Genomic DNA, 22,161 nt, shown 5'->3' with positions numbered 1-22,161 from the left:
TTTTTTTTTTTTCTCACCTTTTTATCGTATTCGTTTTTATGAATGATGCTGACGAATTAGATTGGACTTTACTATGTGCAATCCACCTTTTTACTCCTCCGAAGATGAAATGGTGTCGGCGGCCGCCGCGAAAAATAGGCCGCCATTTTCGGTATGCTATCAACCCATTGTATATTTTCGCCAGTCAACTAACCGTTCAAGGCCTGCACCGGAGCCAAAGTAGAAATGATCACTCCAGGAGGCGAGGTAGCTTTCGTCTCGCAAATGATTGAAGAAAGCCTCCGTCTCCGGGACAAGGTACAGTGGTACACGACAATGCTGGGCAAGCTCAGCAGCGTGTCGGTCATCGTCCAAAACCTAATTGACTGCGGGAACAAGAACTGGGCAGTGACTGAATTCGTGCAAGGAAATCGCACGAAGCGCTGGGCGGTGGGATGGTCATGGACTGACCTGCGACCAGCAGTGGATGCTGCACGAGGTCTGACTTCCTCGAGCATACCCAAACACCTCCTTCCTTTCCCATCAGAGTTTACTTTCCATGCTGCCAGTACAAGCATTGACAAGGTCTGTCGCGACGTCGATGGGCAAATGCGTGCCTTGCCCCGGTCGGCGTGGACGTGGCAGCCAATGCGGTCGCGGGGCGTGCTTCTCGTAAAGGAAGATGTTTGGTCCCGAAGAGCTAGACGCAAGTTCCAGCAGCAACAGCAGCAGCAGGACCAGGACAAACTGCAGCAGACCAGCGCGGATGTGGACGAAAGTAATGCAGCATTGGGCGTGGCGGTACAAGTCAAACAGGAACTTGATACCTCGCGTGGCCCGACTGTCCTTATCCGCTGGTTAAAGGGATCAGACCATGTTCTTTATGAAAGTTTCTGCGGTATGCTCAAACGGAAATTGACAGAAAAATAATCATAATCGACTCTATGTACTATTTTGTATAATGAGATACCCAAATCAAACATATGGTATGGTACATTATCATCCGTTAACCTCACTGCTCAACTCTTTCAACCTTGTCCACCCTTCGGAGCCTTCCCAGAAATCCTTGCCCTTGCCGAGGATACCTCTGACTGCGCTCCGAGCCTTGAACCGCCAGTCTCTGGCGACCATTTCCTCGCTCCCCTCCGGACGGTCCTCTTTATCCATCATCCCGATCCGAGCGTATCCCTCCCGCACGAGACGCTCCGTTGCACGGACAATTTCCATCCAGGGCTTTTCGTCGCCCATCTGGAAGGCACCCTGGGTCTTGGACGCAACGACTGCCCGCCACGCCTTCTCATGCGCTTCGAGTGCCTTCGAGGGCCGTCCGCGGAAGAGCTCGACGCGTGCCACCAGCAGCCATAGCTCCGCTGAGTGCGTGATAAGTGGCGTCACTACCTCGTCGATGAGTGCTAGGATCTGTCCGCCGACCGTCCCGCGGCGCAGGATCTTTCGTGTTGTCGTCTCGCCGTTCTCGTCTTTCTCCTCTGACTCGATGAAGAGGTCTTCGTAGTGGAAGTTCTTCACGAGGTGGTCCACAAGCATCGTGAGGATTGACAGGTCGATGCTCTTCTCACCTTTCTTTGGGCCTTGGAGCTCGATGACTTTACGTTGGGCATTGACGATTTCTTTGTATGGGGTGAGAGCGGCTGGGAATGATGCTGCCACCGTGAGGAGGTTATCCCAGATGCGGTGGTCGGTCTGCTTAAGTCGTGCCGCGTGCTGAAGCGCCGTCAGCGCGTCGCGCTTGTGTTTATACGGGTCATGTTTTGGCTTTTCTTCCCCCTCATCTTCGTTTTCTTGTGTTGTGGCTCCCTCCTCGTTGGCACCTTCTACAGGCATCTCCGCCGGCCGTGAGGGAGAGACGTGCAGGAGCGCCGCAGCGAGATTGCTCCATGCCTCTGCATCCTCGTGGTCCAGCTGCACTGTTCGCGTAAAGGACTCAACAGCGGCATCCCATCGTTCCAAGTTCAGTTGCACGCATCCAATGGCGAACCATGCGCTGTGGTTGAGCGGGTTGATCTTGAGACTCTTCGCGTACGCCTCCTCCGCCTTCTCCATTTGCGGCGGTTTGTCCTTGAGGTAAAGGCGTGCCAGGGACCGCTGCGCCCGAGCGTACCGCTGATTCGACACCTCCCATGCTCGCTCGTACATGGCCTTGTCGTCGTCAATGTCGCCCAGAATGCAGAATAGTCGCGGCGCGTCAGCCGGCAGTGGATTCCGCTCTGGACCCTGGAATTTCTCGTTCTCATCGTCCTCGTTGCCAGGTGTTGTTGGCTCATAGAGCTGTCGTCGAACGATCCGTTTGGCCTTCTCTTCATTCTGCGTCGCGGCGTAGCATAGGGCCACCTCCGGCCACATCTTCAACCGCTCGTAGATTTCCAGCGCGGTCCGGAGGCCGCCCAGATCGACCCACCGGGCTGCTAGTTCGGCCTCCAGACTCCACCGCGTCAAGAAGTTCAGTGTCCAAAGGTATTCTAATCGTTCCTCCGCGGGCGCAGACTCGCTCCGTTCAGGCCGGGGCAGGAATGTCGTGGCTCCGGACTGTTCGCCTTTTGCGGCTTCTTCCTCATCGGTCGCAGTGTCGGCGATGACCTGGTCCACGAGTGCTTGCATCTGGAGCACACTGCGTTCTACTGTCCGCGAGCGATGCCGCTCGATCCGACTCCGGACTAGCAGCGCCTGTGTGTAGATTTGCCAGTTGGGACTTCCACCGTCGATCACTCGCGTCGCATATGGCAGGGTTTCTTCTCGGGTGAGACCATGATCGGGCGAGCTGTTCGTGATCGCGGACGCGATGCCGAGCAATATTGAAGAATCTAGCGGGCTGAGCTTTGGTTGATTCGAGGGATCAATTGAGCGTAACACCTCGGGAAGATCTGATTCGTCCTGCACAGTCATCGACTTCTCTGGCGTGTCTTCCTTCTTAGCAAAGGCGATCGTTTCCAAGAGGGTATCGTCGTTCAGATCGACGGCTTTGGGCTTCGTTGCGGTCGTCTCTGTCGCAGGCGTAGTCGTTTCCTGCTTTGTTGCGGTGTTCGGCTCCGCACTCTTCGCCAACACCACCAGCTGGCTGATATCCCGTTCCTGGAACTTTGTCCTCTTGCCCAGCCTGCCAGTCAACGCATACTCGAATCCGGTTTCGGCAGCTGCTTGTTCCAGATCTGTCCGCGCCTTGGCTTCGAAGCCATGATGCGTGTGAATAGCGGCTCGCTCGAGGAGGTACCGTGCTTTCTCCTCGCCGGTGGCCGTCGTCGACGTACGCAGAAGGATCGTGTCGATTTCCTGGAGGTCATCATAGATAGACTGCTGAAGGGTGCCCGTGACTTCTGCGAGCATTTTCTGGTGCAAAAAGTTGACCCGCATCCGCGCTGTTCTCGCGATCAGGGGCGCATCCGCCGCATTGACGAGCACATCCGCATCGACCAGCAGTGCCTTGGCAACACAGAACAGTTCCACGTTGGGGATCAGCTGATACGCCGCCTCGCCGTCGACAGATAGTCCGCGAATCATGAAGTCTCGCACAGTCCTCAACGTCGCCGCACCGTCGTTACCGCTCTCCCTCAGAGCCGGCGGCAGCACAACCTCCGCGGATGTGAACGGCAACGGGGGCCCCGTGACGTTCGACTGCAGGAACGCGAACAGAGCCGCAAGACCAACATGAAGGAGCTGTGACTTCACGACTCTGCCTTCATCATCCTCTGTCTTCTCCGCGACGATTTGTCGCGCACGCTCAGCGACATACTCGGTGTAAGTCACGGTTCCGGCTCGCAGGGTGGCGAGATTGTCGGCGGAAGAGTCATGACCGAGGACGTTCCTTGCCAGGGGAATTTCGAGAATGTGGCGCGCCGTCGCCGTGGTCAGGCGAATGGGCTCGTAGCTTGTTCGTGCGCTGTCCGCATTGTAAATCGTCTCCAGGGTTGGAGGAAGCTCCGTGGTAGGCTCCCCCATAATGAAGCTCTTCACGAAGGACAACAATGTGGCAAACTTTGCTATCGGATATTTCGGCCAGCGATCATTATAAGCCTACAGCTAGAAAAAAAAATATAGGCAGTATTTGCTTCCAGCTCAAATGTTTATAGCTCCCTCTAGAAAAGTTCTGGCAACCCCGCGGTTGATAGAGAAAAAAATAACGATAAGCCTATCAATTGCCTGCACTATTCCCGATTCGGCATAAGTACTGATCGCTTCTGTAAAATTCACGTGACCCTCTCTATCACATGAAAGGGGTAAACGCGGTTGCGCGTAGTTGCTTCCGGCTCCAGCATCCGGCTCCCAGGATAGGTTACGAGTTACTCATATTTGTCAGGGAGGATCTCCATATCATTATAATATTTATCAAAAAGAGAATTCTAATTATTGAACGCTGCTATTTCCACCTATCCAGCTTCAAAGTCTGCGCCCGCTGAACCCTCCGGCGATAAGCCTGTCGGAACTGATACCTGCCGATGGTGCCGCCGCCGACGACGAGAACAAAGATGCCAGTCCAGATCATGGTGATGATCAGGCCGACGGGATAGACCTGAATGCGCGTGCCCGGAAGTTGGAACTCCGAGACGGCGGAAATGACGGCCTCGGCACGGGTGCGGGCCTCCTCGAGGGTGATAGTTGATGGGGTGCCGTTGGGCTGGGCCAGGTGGCCAGCTACGTAAGAGAGAATGTCGGAAGAGAGCGTCGTATTGGTGATTTGACCGGAGTCTTGATTGACGGTGGAGATGGACAAGTTGGGGATGAGAAGGACGCGAAGATCCTCACTGGGGAGAGTAAGCATGACACTCTAGAAAGAACAATATAGGGATTGAAACGTACTTTGTGAGCTTGGACACGTCCAGATCATCGCTCAACCGCCCAACGTTCTGGAAGCCAGCCAGAAACTGACCCCGCGCTGGCGGGGCCTCCTTGGGTGGGTTGCCCATCATCTGGGGCGCGGACAGGACGACGTTGGGAATGTTCATGGCGACTCCGAAATCTGCGGGCGCGGCGCCAACGAAGTCTCCTCGCTGAGGGGACTTTTGGTAGAGTCGCACATCGGTCATGAATATTCCGTTGGCCATGTCACCGAGTGCGACATTGTAGCAAGCGACAATGCCGCTGGGGTTGCGCGCATCCCGGTTGGAATCTTGAATGGCGCGGGCGCATGCGTCGGCGACCTCCTTGTTGAAGGCGTTCAGGTCAAAGTCGTCGGACGAAGAGGCTCGAGCGACGAGCCGTCGTCGTTGCAGTCCCGTTGTTGTCTGTGATGTTGCGCCCGTGCGGTAATCATGGGAGCGCTCGTTCTTTGCCGCTATCGCCAACGCCTCATCCTGCACTGATTGATCGGCATGGCTGACCCCCAGACGATTCGACACCAGCAGGTCAATGGGTTTTGCCAAAGCGAGCGACGCTTGTAGAATAGAAAGAAGGAAAATGAACAGCCCGTGGTACAACATTTTCATACCAAAAAGCCTGTAGACTCGGTGACTCGCCGGCGAGACCAACTGTGACCATATCCATTAGAGCCGAGGACCATCAAACGCTGGAAACCATGCTCTGTACTCACATTACCGAGCAATCAGGCCTGACCAGCAGGCATACCGAAGCGAAAGTCTGATGGTCAACGAAAACACGAAGAGAACGGAAGAAACACAGAAAGTGAACTCTGTGCAAAGAACATCATGGAGTAGAAGACATGGTGGCGATCAGGGGATCTCCATACGAGCAACCACGGAATGGGTCGGGCTCCATTGTGAGAGCCTCCCGACTTTGTCGCATTTAGCACAAGACACGATCTGAAAAAATTCCGATACAAACTCAGCAGACTATCCGTCGTGGGTATACGATGTTTGTGATGCAATGGGCCTCCGCAGCGGGTCTGAATAGGGAGTCTCGATCGATCGTGCGACCCCTAGTGTCAGAGTTGTTTACCCACTGTGGAAAGTCGGCAAACCCTAGTTCATGGGGAGCTTCAAGCCGCAGATTCGGAACGTTTGGCCAGGGGTTGCTTTACAATGCTAGCCAAAAAAAGGACTAAGTGAACCTTACGCGAACATCATCTGATTCGGATATCTGTCTAACTTCAAAATTGTACATGAGGGCCTGATCCAGTGATCCTTAGCTTGCGATCTTGGCATGCTCACGAAGAGCGCGATTCAACCCCTCCCGTTGCACGCAGTTCTCGAATGCAAAGCTCTTCGCCAGCTCATCGAGACCATTTTCGTCGAAATCCTTGAACAGCTCGGCAAACTCGTCGGAGAACGATGCTGCCACGAACGTCTGCCACACGGCACGCAGAATGTGACGTTCGGTGAACCAGGGGGTGGGATATGTCTGCTTGGCGGCGGGGGCAACCGAGTCAATCCAGTTGACCAACGGTTTGAGCACGGCATCAATCTCGGGATTGGGCCGATTTCCCCAGTGATCCAAACGGAGCTTCTGCTTCTTCTCCAGGAAGGACCCGATCGTTCGATTCCAAAGGCTGTCAGGGCTGCTGTGCACCATACCCTGTAGACCGATGTCCTTGTACAGCCAGATCGACCAGTGAATCTGGTACTTGTCGTAAATACGCAGCTGCTGGCCCAGGAGATTGTACCGCTCCTGGTTGATCTCGTCGGCACCCGCGTCTTTGCGAGGGTCGGCGTACACCGGGCCGAACTCGCCGTTCCAGATGGGCGTGCCGTGCTTGTGCATGAACTCGGCTTTGCGAAGGAACTGCCGCTCCAGGGCCGCATTCTGCTCATCGGTGCCTTTGTACCGCTGACCTGTAGGGAAGCCCATGGTCTAAGTTTGGCGCATTAATACGGGTCCTTTTCCAACATTTCCAGAACGAAGTCGTTCAACATACCGCATAGTCATGCAGCGCATACACACAATTTGGCAACGTCTTGTCAAAGCCCTTCCACTCCATGGCAAACGTGTTGCCATCGAGGAAGAGAATATGGTCCGGATCGATCGCACGAATGGCCTTTTCGACCCGCTCGTAGAAGGCGGGTAGTCGCGTTTGTTGCGAATCGCACGGCTCGTTCAGCGGGTTGTAGCCGGCAACCCAGGGATTGCCCTTGTATCGAGCAGCGATATGTTCCCACAGCCATACGACGCGGTCCTGATGGTCCTTGTAGTCCCAGAACGCGGCATAATTCGACGGGTTATCCGAGTGCCAATCGGGATTCTGTCCACCAGGGGCGGTATGCAAGTCGATGATCGTGTAGATCTTCTCTTTTGCGCACTGTACCATTTCCATCTCATCAGTACCGCTGAAGCCACGAATTAGGACCGAAGCAAATCAACCCACCAAATCAATGACTCGATCCAAATGCTTGAACCCACTCTCCTTTAGCACCCGCGGATTCATATCGTCCTCGAAATGGCGGTAGTTCACCGGAATTCGAATGCAGTTCAGGCCCAGCCCCGCGAAGAATTTGGCGTCCGCCTCGCCGAAGTAGTACGTCAACAATCGGTCGAAGAAGAATTCATATCGTTCCTTTCCGAGGACTTTGAGCATGGCGGCCCGATGCTGATGCTCATGGCCTGGGTACCCGGTAATGAAGTTTTCCATGCTATCCTCAATGTCAGTGATTTACAATCCATTTCCTTGCCTCCCTGCTTCATTGAAAGCGTGTGCATACTTCATCCATCCTCCCAGAGAGGCACCCCGGAGGTACACCGGGTTACCGTTCCCATCCACCACCTTGTCACCTTGGACACGAAGAATGCCGTTCGCCATGGTCGCAATTCTTTGAATCCAGCAAAGAACAGTGCTGTGTCGTCATCCGGGCCATGTCGGGCTTGACGACGTGGTTTTTAAAGTAATTCAATCTGCTGAAGCAATATTGCCTATACTCGGCACGCGTGGTTCCAACCCCGCATTCATCGGTCCCTCCAATCTACGATGATATCCACTTTGGGAAATATATATCTCGTAGGACTCCCTTCAATTTAGCCTGAATACGTCGCCCAGAGTTGTTGCCGAACAGATCTACAAAAATCTGGGGTCTTGCTGCAAAAGTTTGACATCTCACCTGCATTATTGGCCGTTCAATTGCAAATAGACAGATCTCGGTGGACCGTGGATACTGATCTTCAAGTTGGCTGACGATGCATCCGAAGTGAACAGCAATAAGTATTCTATTACTTTAGCCATAGCCATTGTTCGGCGCATTCACCGATGCCAAGCAAGTTCGCGATCTGAATTGAAGAGCATGCCGGAGATCACATCCGAAGACGACTCTTGCACGAGAAGCAGGCAACAAAGAACCTTTCCAGCGGCAGAGTTATATTTGACTTACTGTCCTCTATCTGCTGCCTCTTCTCTTCTGACTGTGCTCATCAACAATTTGCTCTACAGTGCAGAGAGGTTTTCCCCCAGAACAATAGCACTTCATCCACTGTCCGACACATTTCCCTTCCATGTCCGATTGTCCTTTGTATCAATGAGTTCATCTTCGCTGTGATAAGTACTTCAGTCTAATCAAGGCAGTCACTTGGAAAAAGGAAAGCACGTGGTATCTGGATTGAATGACATCTGCTCCATGATTTGATATCTCTGGGACGTGTATGTTCCGGTTGGTGTCGTGTTCTGTTCAGTGTGGTTGGACAAACTACTCTTCGGTATGCTGTTCCCAGTGCCCTGAAACGAATAAAAGTGAGTGGAAGGGCCCGGAGACGGCAGAAAAAGCTGGTCCGCTGCAGTTCTCGCAAACGATCACATCTGCTGGGTGAAATCGGCGCATCACGTGACTTTTATCATATCGGGTGAGGTACGGAGGACAGGTACCTTTATTCCTGAGGTGCTCCCCTAATTGTGTTAATATAAATTTTATGATATTGATTGGCACAGCACCACCACCCAGCCATGTTCATGGTAATTATCTAAGGGGCATGGCTTGTATGGATGCTAGTTCTCTCAAAGATGGAATAACATACAAGGCTGTCAAGCCGCTCATACTTGATTCACCGGCAGAGAGCAGTCCGCTCGCTGTTCTTGAAATGGAATTTGCAGCGAGTGTAATTGCGATCATCCAACTCGCAAGAGGGATATCCGAGATATGTGGGCAGTACATCAACATAGTGAAAGTGAAAGGCAAGAAATCCTTCAACTCCGGCGACAAATCGACGGTTTGCACGAAGTTCTGCAACAGCTTCACAGCCTTCTGGAGGATCCAAATTCGGTCGACTATCTCACGAACACCCGAGAACGGCTCAATGAAGTCTCTCAATGCTGTTCTACACTGGAAGATTTAAAGGGGAGAATCGAACCGGAATTGGCTCGGGAGAATCGGAGGAAAAGGCTAAAAAATGGCCTCAAGTGCGTGTTCAAGTGGCCTCTGAACCGTAATGAAATAGCCCGGGCCATTGAAACTATTGAACAATATCGGTCACGCTTCAGCTTTCTTCTCCAACTTGACCTGACGTGAGACGTAATATTCGAATGATCGTCAATCTTGATTTGGAATTGCGGATGGCCAACTTCAATGCACCTTAAGAAGGAGGAATAGTCTGATGGACCAAAGATTAGGTCTGGACAGACTGCGAACCGCAAAGGATGCAACATTTGACTCTTACGAGAATGGCAAAGAGCACACCGAATGCCTACCCGGAACCAGGGGTGAACTGCTTCGCCAGGTTGAACGGTGGGCAGCGTCTTCAGATGGAAAATGCATATTTCTGCTGAATGGGATGGCAGGAACTGGAAAAACAACAATTGCCAGGACCGTGGCTAGGTGTCTCGAAGAAAAGCGGTCTCTTGCCGCGAGCTTTTTCTTCAAACGGGGCGAAGAGAATCGAGGGAATGCGAAAAGATTATTTTCAACACTTGCAAAACAACTTGCAACACGCATTCCTCAGCTCATTCTTTTCACCCGCAAAGCAGTCGACGATGACCCGGATGTCTCGGAGAAGTCCCTTGGAGAACAATTTGACAAGCTCATCCATCGGCCGTTGCTCAAAGCACAATGCCACGATGCATGCAAGGTAGTTGTTATCGATGCGCTCGACGAATGCGAAGGGGAAGACGAGGTAGAGGCTATTCTCCGAATGCTCCCCAAAGTCAAAGAGTCAGATTCAGTGCAGCTTCGATTCCTTTTGACAAGCAGGCCTGAGTGGCCCATCAGGACAGGTTTCAGGTTCAAATCCGTTCTCGACAACCACCAAAACATTGATCTTCATGACATCTTGGAGGTAGTTATCAAACACGATATATCCTTATATTTCAGTTATAAGTTTTTGGAGTTGAGATTCAAACGTTCATTACCACCTGACTAGCCAGGAAATGAAGCCATCGAGGCCCTCGTTGAGAGAGCAGCTCCATTGTTCATTCTAGCGCAACGTTGTTTCGGTTTATCAGCGATCCGCTTTGGAACCCCAGGAAGCGTCTCGAGGCAATTCTTTGCAGATCAGACTGTTTACACGTCCAAGATGGACGGCATATATATGCCGGTGCTCAATCAGTTTCTCACTGGTCAGGACGGGACGGAGTCGCAGCAATTAATTCACGATTTTAGGAGAATAGTTGGAGTTAATATACTCCTATTTTCCCCGCTATCGATCAAGGCTCTTGCTCACCTTCTGGATGTTGCGATGGATGACATCAACAGCAGATTGACGCATCTTCATTCGGTCCTTTACGTTCCGGATCACTTTGACATGCCAGCACGGATGCTACATTTGTCATTTAGAGATTTCCTTCTGGATCCCAAGAAAAAGGAAGCCAATCCATTTTGGACTGACGAGAAAGATACGCACAGATTCATCTTCGCACGATGCATGGAAGTCGTGCAATGCAGCCTGAAGAAGAATATCTGTGGTTTGAAAAGCTATGGCACACTTCGCAGTGATATGGCCGATGAAGATGTCAGCAGGCATCTTGCTCCAGAAGTGCAGTATGCTTGTCGTTACGGGGCAAAGCATTTCATCCAGATTCAGAAGCCAGTGGCCGAACTGAACAAGGTTTTCTTATTTCTTGAGGTGCATTTCCTTCACTGGGTCGAGGCAATGAGTATAATAGGATGTATGTCTGAAGTTGTGCGACCTCATCGATTTGCTACAATCAATCGCGAAGGTATTATGTTCCAGACTCTCTGGGAGCGATGCATTGCGGAAGCTTTTTGTGTAATAGGAAAACAAAACTCCCGGTGCATCGGAGTTTTTGCATGATGCACGACGATTTGTCCTCAAATTCAGGCAAATTGCGGAAACGGCACCGCTCCAACTTTACGTCTCGGGACTTGTTCTCGCGCCTAGAATATCAAAAATAAGGCATTTGTTCAGCAGAGAGTAACCAAAGTGGATTAGCAAACTGCCGAAGACAGATGAATGCTGGAGTGCCGACCTACAAACTCTCGAGGCCAGATGATCAGCGGCCGTATACGCCCCCATGGGTCAAGAATGAGATCGAGCGGACATTGAAGACATGGCGTAAACAGGAGGCAACGCGCCTGGTAAGGGATAATTACCTCATCAGAGTCCAGACAATGGTGTACTGGCTCTTACCAGACGAGACTATATAAAGAGTGGGCAGCGGCTGGCAATTTGTTGACAGACCCAGAAAAATTCGCTCAATTTGCTGCCTAGTGGGATTGGCTAAAGAACTATGAGCTTGAGCTGCCACAGTTGATTGCGCAGCAGTTGACCGCGCTCGGCCTCCGGATAGTCAATGAAAATGCACTTCATTTTTCCGTTAGAAGAAACTTAGACGGTGATCCACTGTAATTTACCGGGCTATTTGCCAGTATGGCGCGCTGCAGTATTGGATCGGCGGCTTTCGTTGCAATGAGACGTTAAAGAGCATCTCGAATACATAGTTGCGATGGCCCACTGCCATTGAGAACTGCAAGGTCAATCGCACGCTTATTGAGGCCAGATCCCGTGTCGGATGCCCAACTCCAACAATGAGATATCCGCGTTCCAATAACACAAAGTGCAAGGTGTTCATATACTTTGAGTGGCTTCCCTGGTCTACTTTCTCAGACATAATGTCTCGAACGACTGCATCAATGTAGTCATAGCGCCGAGGGCCTGAGGCACTGAGGCGATAACGAAGGTAACCCGGTCACATGATCACATAAACCCTAGAGTAGAAGCGGCAAGCAAGACCAGGAGAGGAAGACGGAGGCAGGTGTCCAGAGAGGGAGATGGTAAAGTCTGGTGGATAGAACGCCCTTTGTGGGAGACCGGAGGATAGGGTAAGCACGCTGTTGGTGACTCAGGGTGCAAGAGGGAGACCCAAGGAAATTACAGTACTGGCTAGCGTTGATGCTGTATGGTAGATGCCAGGTAAGAAGCAATCAGCTCGGTTATTCGATTTACTTTCCATTCGAACAGCCAACTCGACTTGCCGAGTCGGTTCCGTGCTTGATTTGACCCGCATTGCTCTCTATTCGCAGGAATGGCCATGCGGTATCTCCCGCGACGAGAAGCAGAGAGTAAGCAAAATATTTGGAGGTCTGGTTAGCACGCTACTACAGGAGACCAGCTGACGCCTGCCCGGCTCTTCCCTCTTATATCAGCATCTTCTAGATGGTGATTCGGGACGCCGTTGTACTCTAGTAGGATACCGGCTCCTACTTGAACTAATTCAGGTGACGAGACAACATGTTGCTGATGTCAAGTCGACTCTGCTGCCTGGGAGCCAACAATGATGATGATGATGATGATGCTATTTGTTGCGCGCGGTTGTCTATCATCCGTTTAAGTTACCAAGGGGCTGAAAGGTTGTCCGAAATCTTGAAGATATGTACCTTGTATATATTTGCTCAGAGTATTTGGAGTCCTGCAGTTTACCTTGCTTTGTTGAGTCAACTCTTTCTGAAGCCAGGTAGGTAATGCTGCGGATACATGATGCCCCAGAGCTCAGTATGAAACACTCACCTGCCGTCATCTAAACCTGGCTCGATGAATGCATGGCGTGGAATCTGTTAATTCACCATCCCTAGTGATTACCAGCCAAAATCTACAAAACCATTCCATTATGTACTTTCCCGCTATTCCTATCCTCATACAACCAAGAAACTAAAGTCAATCACTTCATCATTAATCATCACAAAACCACACCATGACCTGACCTAAGAAACACTTTTTTTACCAATCCTGCCCTCTATCCCTCATCAAAATCTCCAACGCCTCGTCCTCCGGCACTGGATGCTCATTAAGTTCCTTGACGCACTGCGTCAATCCTTCAACCGCCTCATCGACTTGTTCCGCTGACCATCCCGTGCAGGCCATTACAACCCGACGGTAATTCTCGCCCAGAACGACGTTCCGGCTCTTGAGCCGCTCGACTTCCGCCGCGAGGGAGTCGTTGTGTTCTCGGTAGGCTGCGAGGCGGGCTTCGAGGACTTCTCGGGGGGGAAGGGAGGAGAGGAAGGCGGTTTGTTCGGCGGAGAAGCCTTGTGTGGTGGAGTCGGGTGAGGAAGGGGAGGATGGGAAGAGGGAGTCAAAGGCGTCGACATCGACGCCGGAGTCGCGGTCGGCGTCGCCGATAGAGATGGATTCTGAGTCGGAAGAGGATGTATCTTTTTTGTCCTCGGCGAGTCGCTCGGTGAGTGTGGCTGAGTCGCGCTCGAGGTTTTGGATGCGACGCTCGATTTCGACGCGCTCAGCTGCGCGCCGCTTCAAAGCATCTAGATGATTCTGTTCAATCTGTCGTGCTCGTGCGCTTTCGCGGATCTTTGAGTGCCAATGGTCGTATTCCGCTTGTTTCTTGCTTAGCTCTGATGTTAGGTCGCGGTCGATCGAGCCTAGGGTCTCTTCGACCAGGGTTCGGATTTGTGCCATGGTTGCTGCGTTAAGTTAGTCATAAAAGTCTGAAATCTCCGTTTCATGAAACGTACCATCCAGAATCTCTTTCTTGGTTTTGGCCAGCTGGTCAATGAACGAATCCCGCTTTTCGGTACTGCTCTGCGACTGAGAGCTTCCATTGACCATGTCGACGCCCACGCCGTAGTCTGCCGGCCGCAAGCCCGTGTGATTCGGAATATGAGGATCGGCGCCCACCTCCAGCAGCTGCGGGACCAGCACTGACCGCGCGCGGCCGGCAATATTGAGAGCAGTGTCTCCCTGGTCATCTCGCAGGTTGACGATCTCTGATACAAACCGCCCCAGGCTGATCACCTCGTTCTTAGGCGCGTCTGCGTCGTTACCGTTCGCTGCACCGCCTTCCTGCTCACCGCCGTGGCGGACGATAAACTCAAGCAGCGCTTCCAGGTAGTGCTTCGCCGACACATGGCCGCCGCCTCCCGTCGCGGCCATCACGGCAATGTGGTGCAGGATGCTCCGCCCGCTATGATCGACCATGTCGATGGTGGGGGCAAGAATTTGGAGTAGCTTAGGGAACGTGCGGTAGTCCAAGTTGTTTCTCGTGCCGACCGCTTTCTGCAGTGCGGTCTCACCCGCTGCATTCTGCCGGTATATGCTCACTCCCTTGTCGACGAGAGCCTGAACTAGAGGTAGACGTGCGAGCATGGCTGCCCAATGTAGGGCACTGTTCTGATACTCATCCAGGGGAATCTCCAGGTCCTCCCCAGATAGCTGCACAATGGCTGGATGGTTCGAAAAATCCTTCGCCCGCTTATCCAAAAATAGCGTCATGATCAACTTCATCTTCTGGAACCGATCCGGCTGAGTGGCCGGCGGAAGCGGCGCGTACTTGTTCCGCGGCGCATTGGCCGCTGATGTTGACTCGAGTGGCTGATAGAACGAGTCATTCGGTTCCGTCGGCGTCGGCTCGTAGCTCGACATCCCACCAAAGGACTGGCCCTGGTTCGATTCGGACCGGAACCGCTTGCGCGGCGGTTCTGTGGCATCGTTCTGGTCGATGATGTCTTGGCGACCGCCATTGTTGTAAGGATGAGTCGAGAACCCACTATCCGAAGCCATGCTGTACATGCTTTGCTGCGACGCCGTCGGGGGCATATTCTGCGACTCCTGGCTGCTCATTTGGGAAGGTTTGCGGGCGATACTGGGCCGCCGATTGTCTGCGCTTCTCGAGTTGGGCGACTCGAAGCGAGCCTTGCTGATGGCGTTGACAGCATTGGCGGCAGTGCTAGAGATGTTCTGGAAGAACGTGCCCTGGGGTGGCGGCCCAACCGCACGATTCTCCGCATTGAACAGACGTTTGCGCTGCGCCGCCATTGCTTGCTCTTTGGTCGGGGTGTCGTGCGATTTTTCACCACCCTGATCATACTCGAGTAGTGGGCGGAGCAGTTCCTCGACATGGTACTCCCGGCAGAGCTCGACGCCACGTTGGAAATTGACCCATGTCCCCTGATACTTGCCGTAGCCGCCCTGCACTTTTTCGTGTTCCCCCGCGGCGATTTCTTTCTCCAGAGTCTTCGTGCGACGGGCCTTGACGACGCCGGCGACTTTGAGGATCTGCGTGGCATTGAGCCAATTGTCGGAGCGACGTTTCATGACAGCGACACCATTAACCTCCATCTCGTAGACGGAGACGTTGGAATACACGGCCTGGGAAGTGAGCGAACATTTCTAGCAGAGACTTCAAAACCAGAAGACATACTTTGTAGATCTGCGGCCGGTAATCCTGCGGATAGGGCACCAGCGCCCCATACCCACTGTTATCCTCATGGTGACTCATATGCGACGAGTTTGGCAAGCCATGGGGAAAGCCGTTGGTAAAGCTATACGACACGGCAGACTGCTGCGACCCGCGCGGCGGTGATGTGGCTGTTGCTGTCGACTGCGAGGCATTGAAGGAGCCCATTTGGGGCTGGGACTGCTGCGACTGCGAGTGCGACTGTGATTGGGATTGAGACTGCGATTGGGAAGGTTGTGGCTGCTGCGACGACGACGGGGGCATCGGCGGGCCATTGAGGGAGCCGACACTGCTCTGGGAATATGACATGGCGAAGCTCTGGCGTTGCGGCTGGCTATTCGAGGCCATCGCATCAAGGGTTTCTGCTGGGCCTCCAAAGACAGGACTCGGGCAGCAAGGAGGCGGAATCAATCCGTAAGGAACAACACAATGCGCACGGCGCAGTAAAGCAGACAGTGAGGGACTCTCGGCGGCAGAGAAAGCGCAAGCATTAACCCAGTCCCAAAGTCCCAAGTCGCGGGGGGCGAGAAGATCGCGTTGGCCAAGCGCCAGGCGGTTCGCGTAAAAACAACATTTCCCGATTGGGTGATTAGTCATCACTTCATTTCTCCTGCATGGGTTCATGCAGGTCTACAAAAAGTTCTTGAACAGCAGGACTAATTTAGTTTCTGCGAGAGGTTTTATCCAGAATTGTCGATTGCCCAGGCTGTATGTCCGAGGTGCTGTTCTCGCCGGAGCAATGGCGCCATCTCTTCCGAGAGACGCTTCGTGAGATTTCCTATTTGCCCGATCCCGTCGCGAGGCGATATTTGCGGGAGCAATACATCACACGATTCCGGCAGAATGCGTTCAAACTGCGGATAGCGCGTAAACCGCCACGCGAGGATCAAGATCAGGATCATGATGACGACCAGAAGAAGAAGAAGAAGAAGCGAAAACCGCTAGTTCCCTACAGCAGCAAGCCTGCCGTACACCTCGAAGCCGTGCTTCGACGGCGCGCGAACCACTTCCACCATCTCATCCAGCGCGCCAACGAAGGGTACCTGAACCCGCTAGAGCGGGTGCTGCTGCTCGCCTACGGCCGGATCGGCCCGCGCCGACACGCCCTGTTACGCGATCTGCTCCGGATGGAACCCGAGCCGCAATCGCCCTTGTTACCAACAGAGTCGAAGAAAAACCCACCACCGCAAAACACTGCCGAGGTGAAACAAATCCTCCTCGCACCGCGCCCCTTTGACGATGATTGGAAACCGCCGACGATTCTGATTGATCTGCTACGAGCGCAGCAGAAGAGTAAAACGGTAGAGGACCTGCGGAAGGGAATGCGAATCAAGCAGTTGGAGCCAAAGGTACCAGAGGAGAACGCCTGGGGCCGCCCGATGCCACTGGTGCGTCGACGGAATATTCGAAAGAAGTGGTTCCAGAATGTCACGAAGTCGGCGCTACCCCCGCTGCCCGAGGAGGATTTGAAGACGTTGCAGGGGCTGATTGATGGGACGGTGCCGTGGGAGCCGCCGGTGCGACGAACTCGCATACAAGAACAACAGCCTCCATCATCATCATCACCATCCTACCTTGATGCACGATTTCTAGCTTGCGGTCCCGAAAAGGGCCCAACATTCCACCGCTATGCCTCTGGCCGACCCCATAACATCACCAAGCGACTCATGCGGCGACTCTGGGAACGAATCTACACGTTTGTGCCGCTGATGGACCAGCATCCGACGGTCCCAACACGAAAGACCTTCACTTTTACCCAGAAATACGTCGGTGGAGTGGTGTCGGTTCTGAATCAGGATCCTGCGCAAGCGCCGGAGGAGTTGTTTGAGGGGTTGGATGAGGTTGGGCGGTTGGTTAGGCCGAAGAAAGAGGAGAAGAGTGCGGCGGCGGCGCCGCCGCAGCAGCAGGATGGTGATGGTGATGGCAGTCAGGGCCATGCACAGAATCAGGGCAATGATGAGAATCATAGTAGACAGTAATCTCGGCTCAATCTCGACATTCTTGTACCATAGAAATAAATGATAGATTATGACCAGTGCCGAAGTCTTATAAGAATCAGCACCATGAATTTGAGTATCAATGATCACTACAAAAGAGCATCTACATGAGAAGACAAGATGAATGTGTATCGACTTGGCCATTCCAGTCTACCAAAGTCTATCAAATGAACAAAACATGAAGCAACATAAATTATTATCAAGAACAAAAAGAAAAATCATAACTCGTAGCCCACAAACTCCCATCTATGAATCCTTTTTTTTTTTCCATGTCCGCTCCTCCACTGTATGTACCAGTCATGACAAAAGAACATTTTTACTCCTCATCAGAGAAGACCTCCTCACCACGCTTGCGGCGGGCCATGCGCTCCTTGCGCTTCTTGCGCAGCTCCGACGAGGTCAGCTTCTTCTTCTTCTCAACCTTCTCGATGATGTTGCCCATGGCATCGCGCTGTTCGCCCTCTTCCTCCTTCTCCTGGATGCGAGGACCAGAGCCCTGGCCCTGAACCCAGTTGTGGCCGGAAGGAGTCATCTTGCCGTCCATGACAGCCCAGACCTCGTCGGTCAGGTTCTCAGTGAACTCGCGCGAGTGGGTGATGATGATGACACCACCCTCGAAGGTCTTCAGGGCCTTGTTCAGGGCACCCAGCGAGTCGCGGTCCAGATAGTTGGTAGGCTCGTCCAGGACGATCAAGTGCGGGCGCTGCCATGTGCAAGCAGCCAGGACGACCTTGACACGCTGACCGCCGGACAGACCGCGCATGCGCGAGTGCGACACCAGCTCGGCGTCCAGGCCGAAGTTGGCGCAGTGGGCCTCGATCTCGCGGCGCACCAGCGGGCGGAACTGACCGCTGGCCAGGGCCTCCTTCTGATCGATCTCGGCAACCATCTTGGCGTGCGACTCGATCAGCTCGTTGCGCGGAATCCAGGCGTTGAACTGCGAAGACATGGGCGTCCAGCGCTCGTTCTTCTGACCGACGTTCTCACCCAGCGCGAACGAGCATTCGTACTCGTACGTGTTCTTGAACTTGCGACGGGCGTGCACGCCAATGACGCGACGCTGCTGGCCCTCGATCTTGTAGATCTTGTCCATGGCCTTCTCATCGGCCTCGGTGATGATCTTGTTGGCGCGATCCATGGTCTCACGGTCCTCGCCGGTCTGGAACCGCCACTGGATGTACTCCGACGGGGTCTTGTCCAGGTGGTTATCAATGTGGGCGAAGGCATGCTGCTTGATGTAGGCAATACGGATGTTCTCGTGCTGGTAGACTTCACCGGAGGTGGGGACCAGCTCGCCAGTCAGGACGTTGACCAGGGTCGACTTGCCAGCACCGTTGGGACCAATGACGGCGACACGAGAGCCCAGAGACACCTGGAAGGTGACGTCGCGGATCTGCGGCTTCGAGGTGCCCGGGTACTGGTAGGACACGTTGGTGGCACGCAGGATGGCCTTGGCCTTGGTCTTGACACCCTCGAGGTAACCCGGCTCGGGGAACTTGAACTCGAGGTCGGAGGCGCCCAGCTCGTAGTAGGACTTGGCGGAGGGCACCTTCTTGACGAACTCGCTCAGGCTGCCGCGGTAGCGCTTGAGCTTGAAGCGCTCGTAGTGGATGACGTGCTGGATGACGTTGTCCAAGAACTTGCTGTCGTGCGACACAATAATGGAGGTGCAAGGCGAGTTCTTCAGGTAGTTCTCCAGCCACTCAACGTTCTTGACATCCAAGTGGTTGGTAGGCTCGTCCAGCAGCAGAATGTCGGGCTCCTCGAACACGGCACGGGCCAGAGCCAGCTTCATCTTCCAACCACCAGAGAGCGAGGTGATGGGGCTGTCGAACTGGTCGGGGTTGAAGCCGAACTCCAGCAGCTTGGCCTCGATCTGCTCGCGGGTGATGTTGACGCCAACGCTCTCCAGCTTCTTCTGGGTCCAGCCGATGACGGTCTGCTCGGTGTCGGCGGCGTCCAGGTCGTGCTCGACGAAGACGGTCTTGACCTCGGACTTCTTGGGGAAGCCCTCGACCTGCTCGTTGTGGATGGCGCGCATGAGGGTGGTCTTGCCGGAACCGTTGGGGCCCAGGAGACCGTAGCGCTGGCCGCGCTTGAGACGGAGGTGAGTCTGGTTGAGCAGGATCTTGGCACCGTAGGCCAGGTTGAAGGTGCAGTTGCAGAGATCCTCACCCTCCTCCTCGTCAGAGGGAACGTCGTCCTCCTCAGCCGCGGCGGGCGAGGCGCGCTTGCGCAGCTGCTCGGCAATGCGCTGGGCCTCCTCCTCGCCGGTGATGGCTGCAATGTACGGCTTGGTGTTCTGGACCCAGTTGACGAGCTCGGACACCTTCTCGTCGACGAGCTGACCACCAATGGCACCAATGAACTCAATGATGGCCTCGCTGTTGGCCAGGCGGTCCTTGTACTTGGGCTCCAGGAGCTCCTTCAGGATGCCCGCGACGGTGGCGATGTCACCGGCCTTCGAGACCTCCGGAATCTTGCCGTCCTTGACATCACCGACGCGGATCAGGGTGTCGAGGGCCTGCTTGGTCTTGGTGCGGGCCTCGGGGTCGGCCAGAGTCTCGTAGTTCTTCTCCAAGGCCGGCATCAGCTTGGGCAAGAACGGAGCGACGATCTGCGGGTCCTCGACGAGCTTGCACATGTTGTCGACAATGACGGCCGACTTGCGCTTGATGGCGGTGTCACGCTCCGCCAGACCACGGTCGAGCAGAGGCACCATGATGGCCAGCGTGGGCTCGTAGACATCGCTGACGAAGGTGGTCGCACCCAGCAGGTGGACGGTCTCGGGGACGTTCTCGGGCTTGGCGATACACTTGATGAGCTCGGGGATGAAGCGCTCAATATCCTTGTTGACAATGAGACCGCAGACCTTCTCCATGGTCGAGTAGGCGGCCTTCTTGACCTCGGGCTTGGTGTCCCACATGGACTCGGAGATGACGGGGATGAGGTCGGGCACGCGGAAGGCCAGCTGGGCGGGGGCAATCTCGACGAGGGCATCGACGCATTGCAGGGCGGTCAGCTTCTCGGGCCACTTCTGGGCAGACAGGATCGAGTTGATGATGTGCGGCAGGACGGCTTTGACGGCGTTGGGGTTGATGGCCTTGACCAGCGACACAGCGGCCACCTGGGCAGCGTTCTTGACGTTGGTCATCTTGTCGCCGACGGCGGCGAGCGTCGGGCCGACCAGGGCAATCAGGTGCGGCTCAACACCGGCCGAGATGGAGCCGTGCTCCGCAATTGTGCGGATGGCCTCGACGGCACGTTCCCGTGCGTTGGCATCCTTCTTGTTGGCGAGCTGCTTCTTCAAGGCCTCGACGACCTTGATGGGCACGGTCAGCTCCTCGATGGGGCCGTTGAGCAGCGAGGCCAGGCTGTTGGCGTGGGCCTTGCCCTCATCGGCGGTCTTGGAGATGGAGAGGTTCTTGATCAGTTCCTCGACGGCGGCAACGGACTGGGCGGTCTCCTTGCCGGAGACGGCCGGAACCTGGTCGACAACATCGACGGCGGGCATGTTGGCGGTGTTGGACGAAATGGTGGCGGTTTTTTCAGGAATTTTCACGAAAGAGAAAGAAGAAAGCAAAAAGCGAAAGCGCTCGAACACACAAGTCTATCGGGTATCAGGGAGAGATTAGGACAGAGAGTGGCGGCCCGCGTATCTGCGTTGATAAAACGCAAATGCGCTCTATGATGGCCTCGAGCGGTCTATCGACTGTCTATTGCAAAGACAGGAAAAAGGAAAAAAGGAACCCGAAACCACCCAACCTCTATAAAAGAGATGGAAATGAGGAAAAGATGGGAGGAGCGGAGAGTTGGAAGAGAAAAAAAAACAGGGGACGTAGGCGAGGGTGAGATTGATATTTATCGCCTGTGAACTTTCACTGATAAAAATTTTTTTTCCAGACAGGGTTTGGCACTAAACCCGATGGGGTAATGATAACGCAGCGGCTGCGGACCACTAATCCCGAATCAGGCCGATGATGCATGGCAACTGCGGGCGATCTGATTTGCCTGACGCAGGTTTTTTTCTGGGAAGCCCTTGCCACATCCAGGCTTGACACTGCCCTCCGCGGCCTGGACTGCGGTTTTGGTCTATCAACGGCCTGAAAATTAAGGCATGTGATTGCTTCGATTGGATCAATGACTCCGGATTCTTCCTTTGATTTCCCTTAGTGTGCATGGTCAGAAATTGTAAGAAACAGTTCGGCTGGGCCATTTGATTGCAGGATTGGACCCCCTGAATCCTATGCTGTAACCCCAGGGAAAATCACGGAGAAAACCCTTTCTTTCTGATCGCGTGTTGGCGCAAAGTTCAAACCCCCATTTTGCCAATCAATTCTTTCAAGGTTTCACTTGCCGGCTAATTCGTTGGCCAGAAAAAAGAAATCCAAGAATTTCGGACTTCTAGAATAGGCTGCAGGAACACGGGACAACTCATTTGCTGTGATTCTGATGCATCTGCATGCAACTGTCCTCGTACTTGTAGCGCAGAGACAAGGCGGTGTCTTTCAGCTGTTCAGGGATACAGATCAATATTCCTCCTGATAACAGGTCACCTATCGGGATATCTGGAGGATGGACGTATTTTTGATTGCCGTTTCCGGACTAGCGCCACCCCTTGCCACCCCCGTACGAACTGCCTGGTTCACCCCGTGGAGCCAC

The 22,161-nt window shown here is 53.9% G+C and overlaps 8 protein-coding genes across 8 annotated transcripts; 3 read left to right on the top strand and 5 right to left on the bottom strand.

Moving 5' to 3' along the window:
- Positions 1 to 109: 109 nt before the first annotated feature.
- Positions 110 to 909, top strand: VTN49DRAFT_815 (uncharacterized protein; the record flags this gene model as incomplete). Its single annotated transcript, XM_069416478.1, has 2 exons — positions 110 to 151; positions 202 to 909. The coding sequence occupies 2 exons, from the start codon at positions 110 to 112 to the stop codon at positions 907 to 909; spliced, it is 750 nt and encodes a 249-aa protein (XP_069271175.1).
- A 69-nt stretch (positions 910 to 978) lies between these two features.
- VTN49DRAFT_814 (uncharacterized protein) lies at positions 979 to 3,930 on the bottom strand (the record flags this gene model as incomplete). Its single annotated transcript, XM_069416477.1, has 1 exon — positions 979 to 3,930. The coding sequence occupies one exon, from the start codon at positions 3,928 to 3,930 to the stop codon at positions 979 to 981; it is 2,952 nt and encodes a 983-aa protein (XP_069271174.1).
- A 418-nt stretch (positions 3,931 to 4,348) lies between these two features.
- VTN49DRAFT_813 (uncharacterized protein) lies at positions 4,349 to 5,408 on the bottom strand (the record flags this gene model as incomplete). The annotated part of the gene is made up of 2 exons (XM_069416476.1): positions 4,349 to 4,733; positions 4,789 to 5,408. The coding sequence occupies 2 exons, from the start codon at positions 5,406 to 5,408 to the stop codon at positions 4,349 to 4,351; spliced, it is 1,005 nt and encodes a 334-aa protein (XP_069271173.1).
- A 661-nt stretch (positions 5,409 to 6,069) lies between these two features.
- On the bottom strand, positions 6,070 to 7,678 carry VTN49DRAFT_812 (uncharacterized protein; the record flags this gene model as incomplete). Its single annotated transcript, XM_069416465.1, has 4 exons — positions 6,070 to 6,735; positions 6,800 to 7,180; positions 7,247 to 7,511; positions 7,581 to 7,678. 4 exons carry the CDS (start codon positions 7,676 to 7,678, stop codon positions 6,070 to 6,072), a joined length of 1,410 nt encoding a protein of 469 aa, XP_069271172.1.
- A 3,583-nt stretch (positions 7,679 to 11,261) lies between these two features.
- On the top strand, positions 11,262 to 11,523 carry VTN49DRAFT_811 (uncharacterized protein; the record flags this gene model as incomplete). The annotated part of the gene is made up of 2 exons (XM_069416454.1): positions 11,262 to 11,390; positions 11,446 to 11,523. 2 exons carry the CDS (start codon positions 11,262 to 11,264, stop codon positions 11,521 to 11,523), a joined length of 207 nt encoding a protein of 68 aa, XP_069271171.1.
- Positions 11,524 to 13,029: 1,506 nt separating this feature from the next.
- On the bottom strand, positions 13,030 to 15,811 carry VTN49DRAFT_810 (uncharacterized protein; the record flags this gene model as incomplete). Its single annotated transcript, XM_069416443.1, has 3 exons — positions 13,030 to 13,730; positions 13,782 to 15,414; positions 15,467 to 15,811. 3 exons carry the CDS (start codon positions 15,809 to 15,811, stop codon positions 13,030 to 13,032), a joined length of 2,679 nt encoding a protein of 892 aa, XP_069271170.1.
- Positions 15,812 to 16,212: 401 nt separating this feature from the next.
- VTN49DRAFT_809 (uncharacterized protein) lies at positions 16,213 to 17,481 on the top strand (the record flags this gene model as incomplete). The annotated part of the gene is made up of 1 exon (XM_069416431.1): positions 16,213 to 17,481. One exon carries the CDS (start codon positions 16,213 to 16,215, stop codon positions 17,479 to 17,481), a length of 1,269 nt encoding a protein of 422 aa, XP_069271169.1.
- Positions 17,482 to 17,815: 334 nt separating this feature from the next.
- Positions 17,816 to 21,013, bottom strand: VTN49DRAFT_808 (uncharacterized protein; the record flags this gene model as incomplete). Its single annotated transcript, XM_069416420.1, has 1 exon — positions 17,816 to 21,013. The coding sequence occupies one exon, from the start codon at positions 21,011 to 21,013 to the stop codon at positions 17,816 to 17,818; it is 3,198 nt and encodes a 1,065-aa protein (XP_069271168.1).
- Positions 21,014 to 22,161: the final 1,148 nt, after the last annotated feature.

Source organism: Thermomyces lanuginosus (genome assembly GCF_041956635.1).
Source record: "Thermomyces lanuginosus strain ATCC 200065 unplaced genomic scaffold VTN49scaffold_19, whole genome shotgun sequence".
Classification (NCBI taxonomy): Eukaryota; Fungi; Ascomycota; class Eurotiomycetes; order Eurotiales; family Trichocomaceae; genus Thermomyces; species Thermomyces lanuginosus.
The sequence above is the reverse complement of the archived record's forward strand: the minus strand, read 5'-3'. Positions and strand labels throughout refer to the sequence as shown.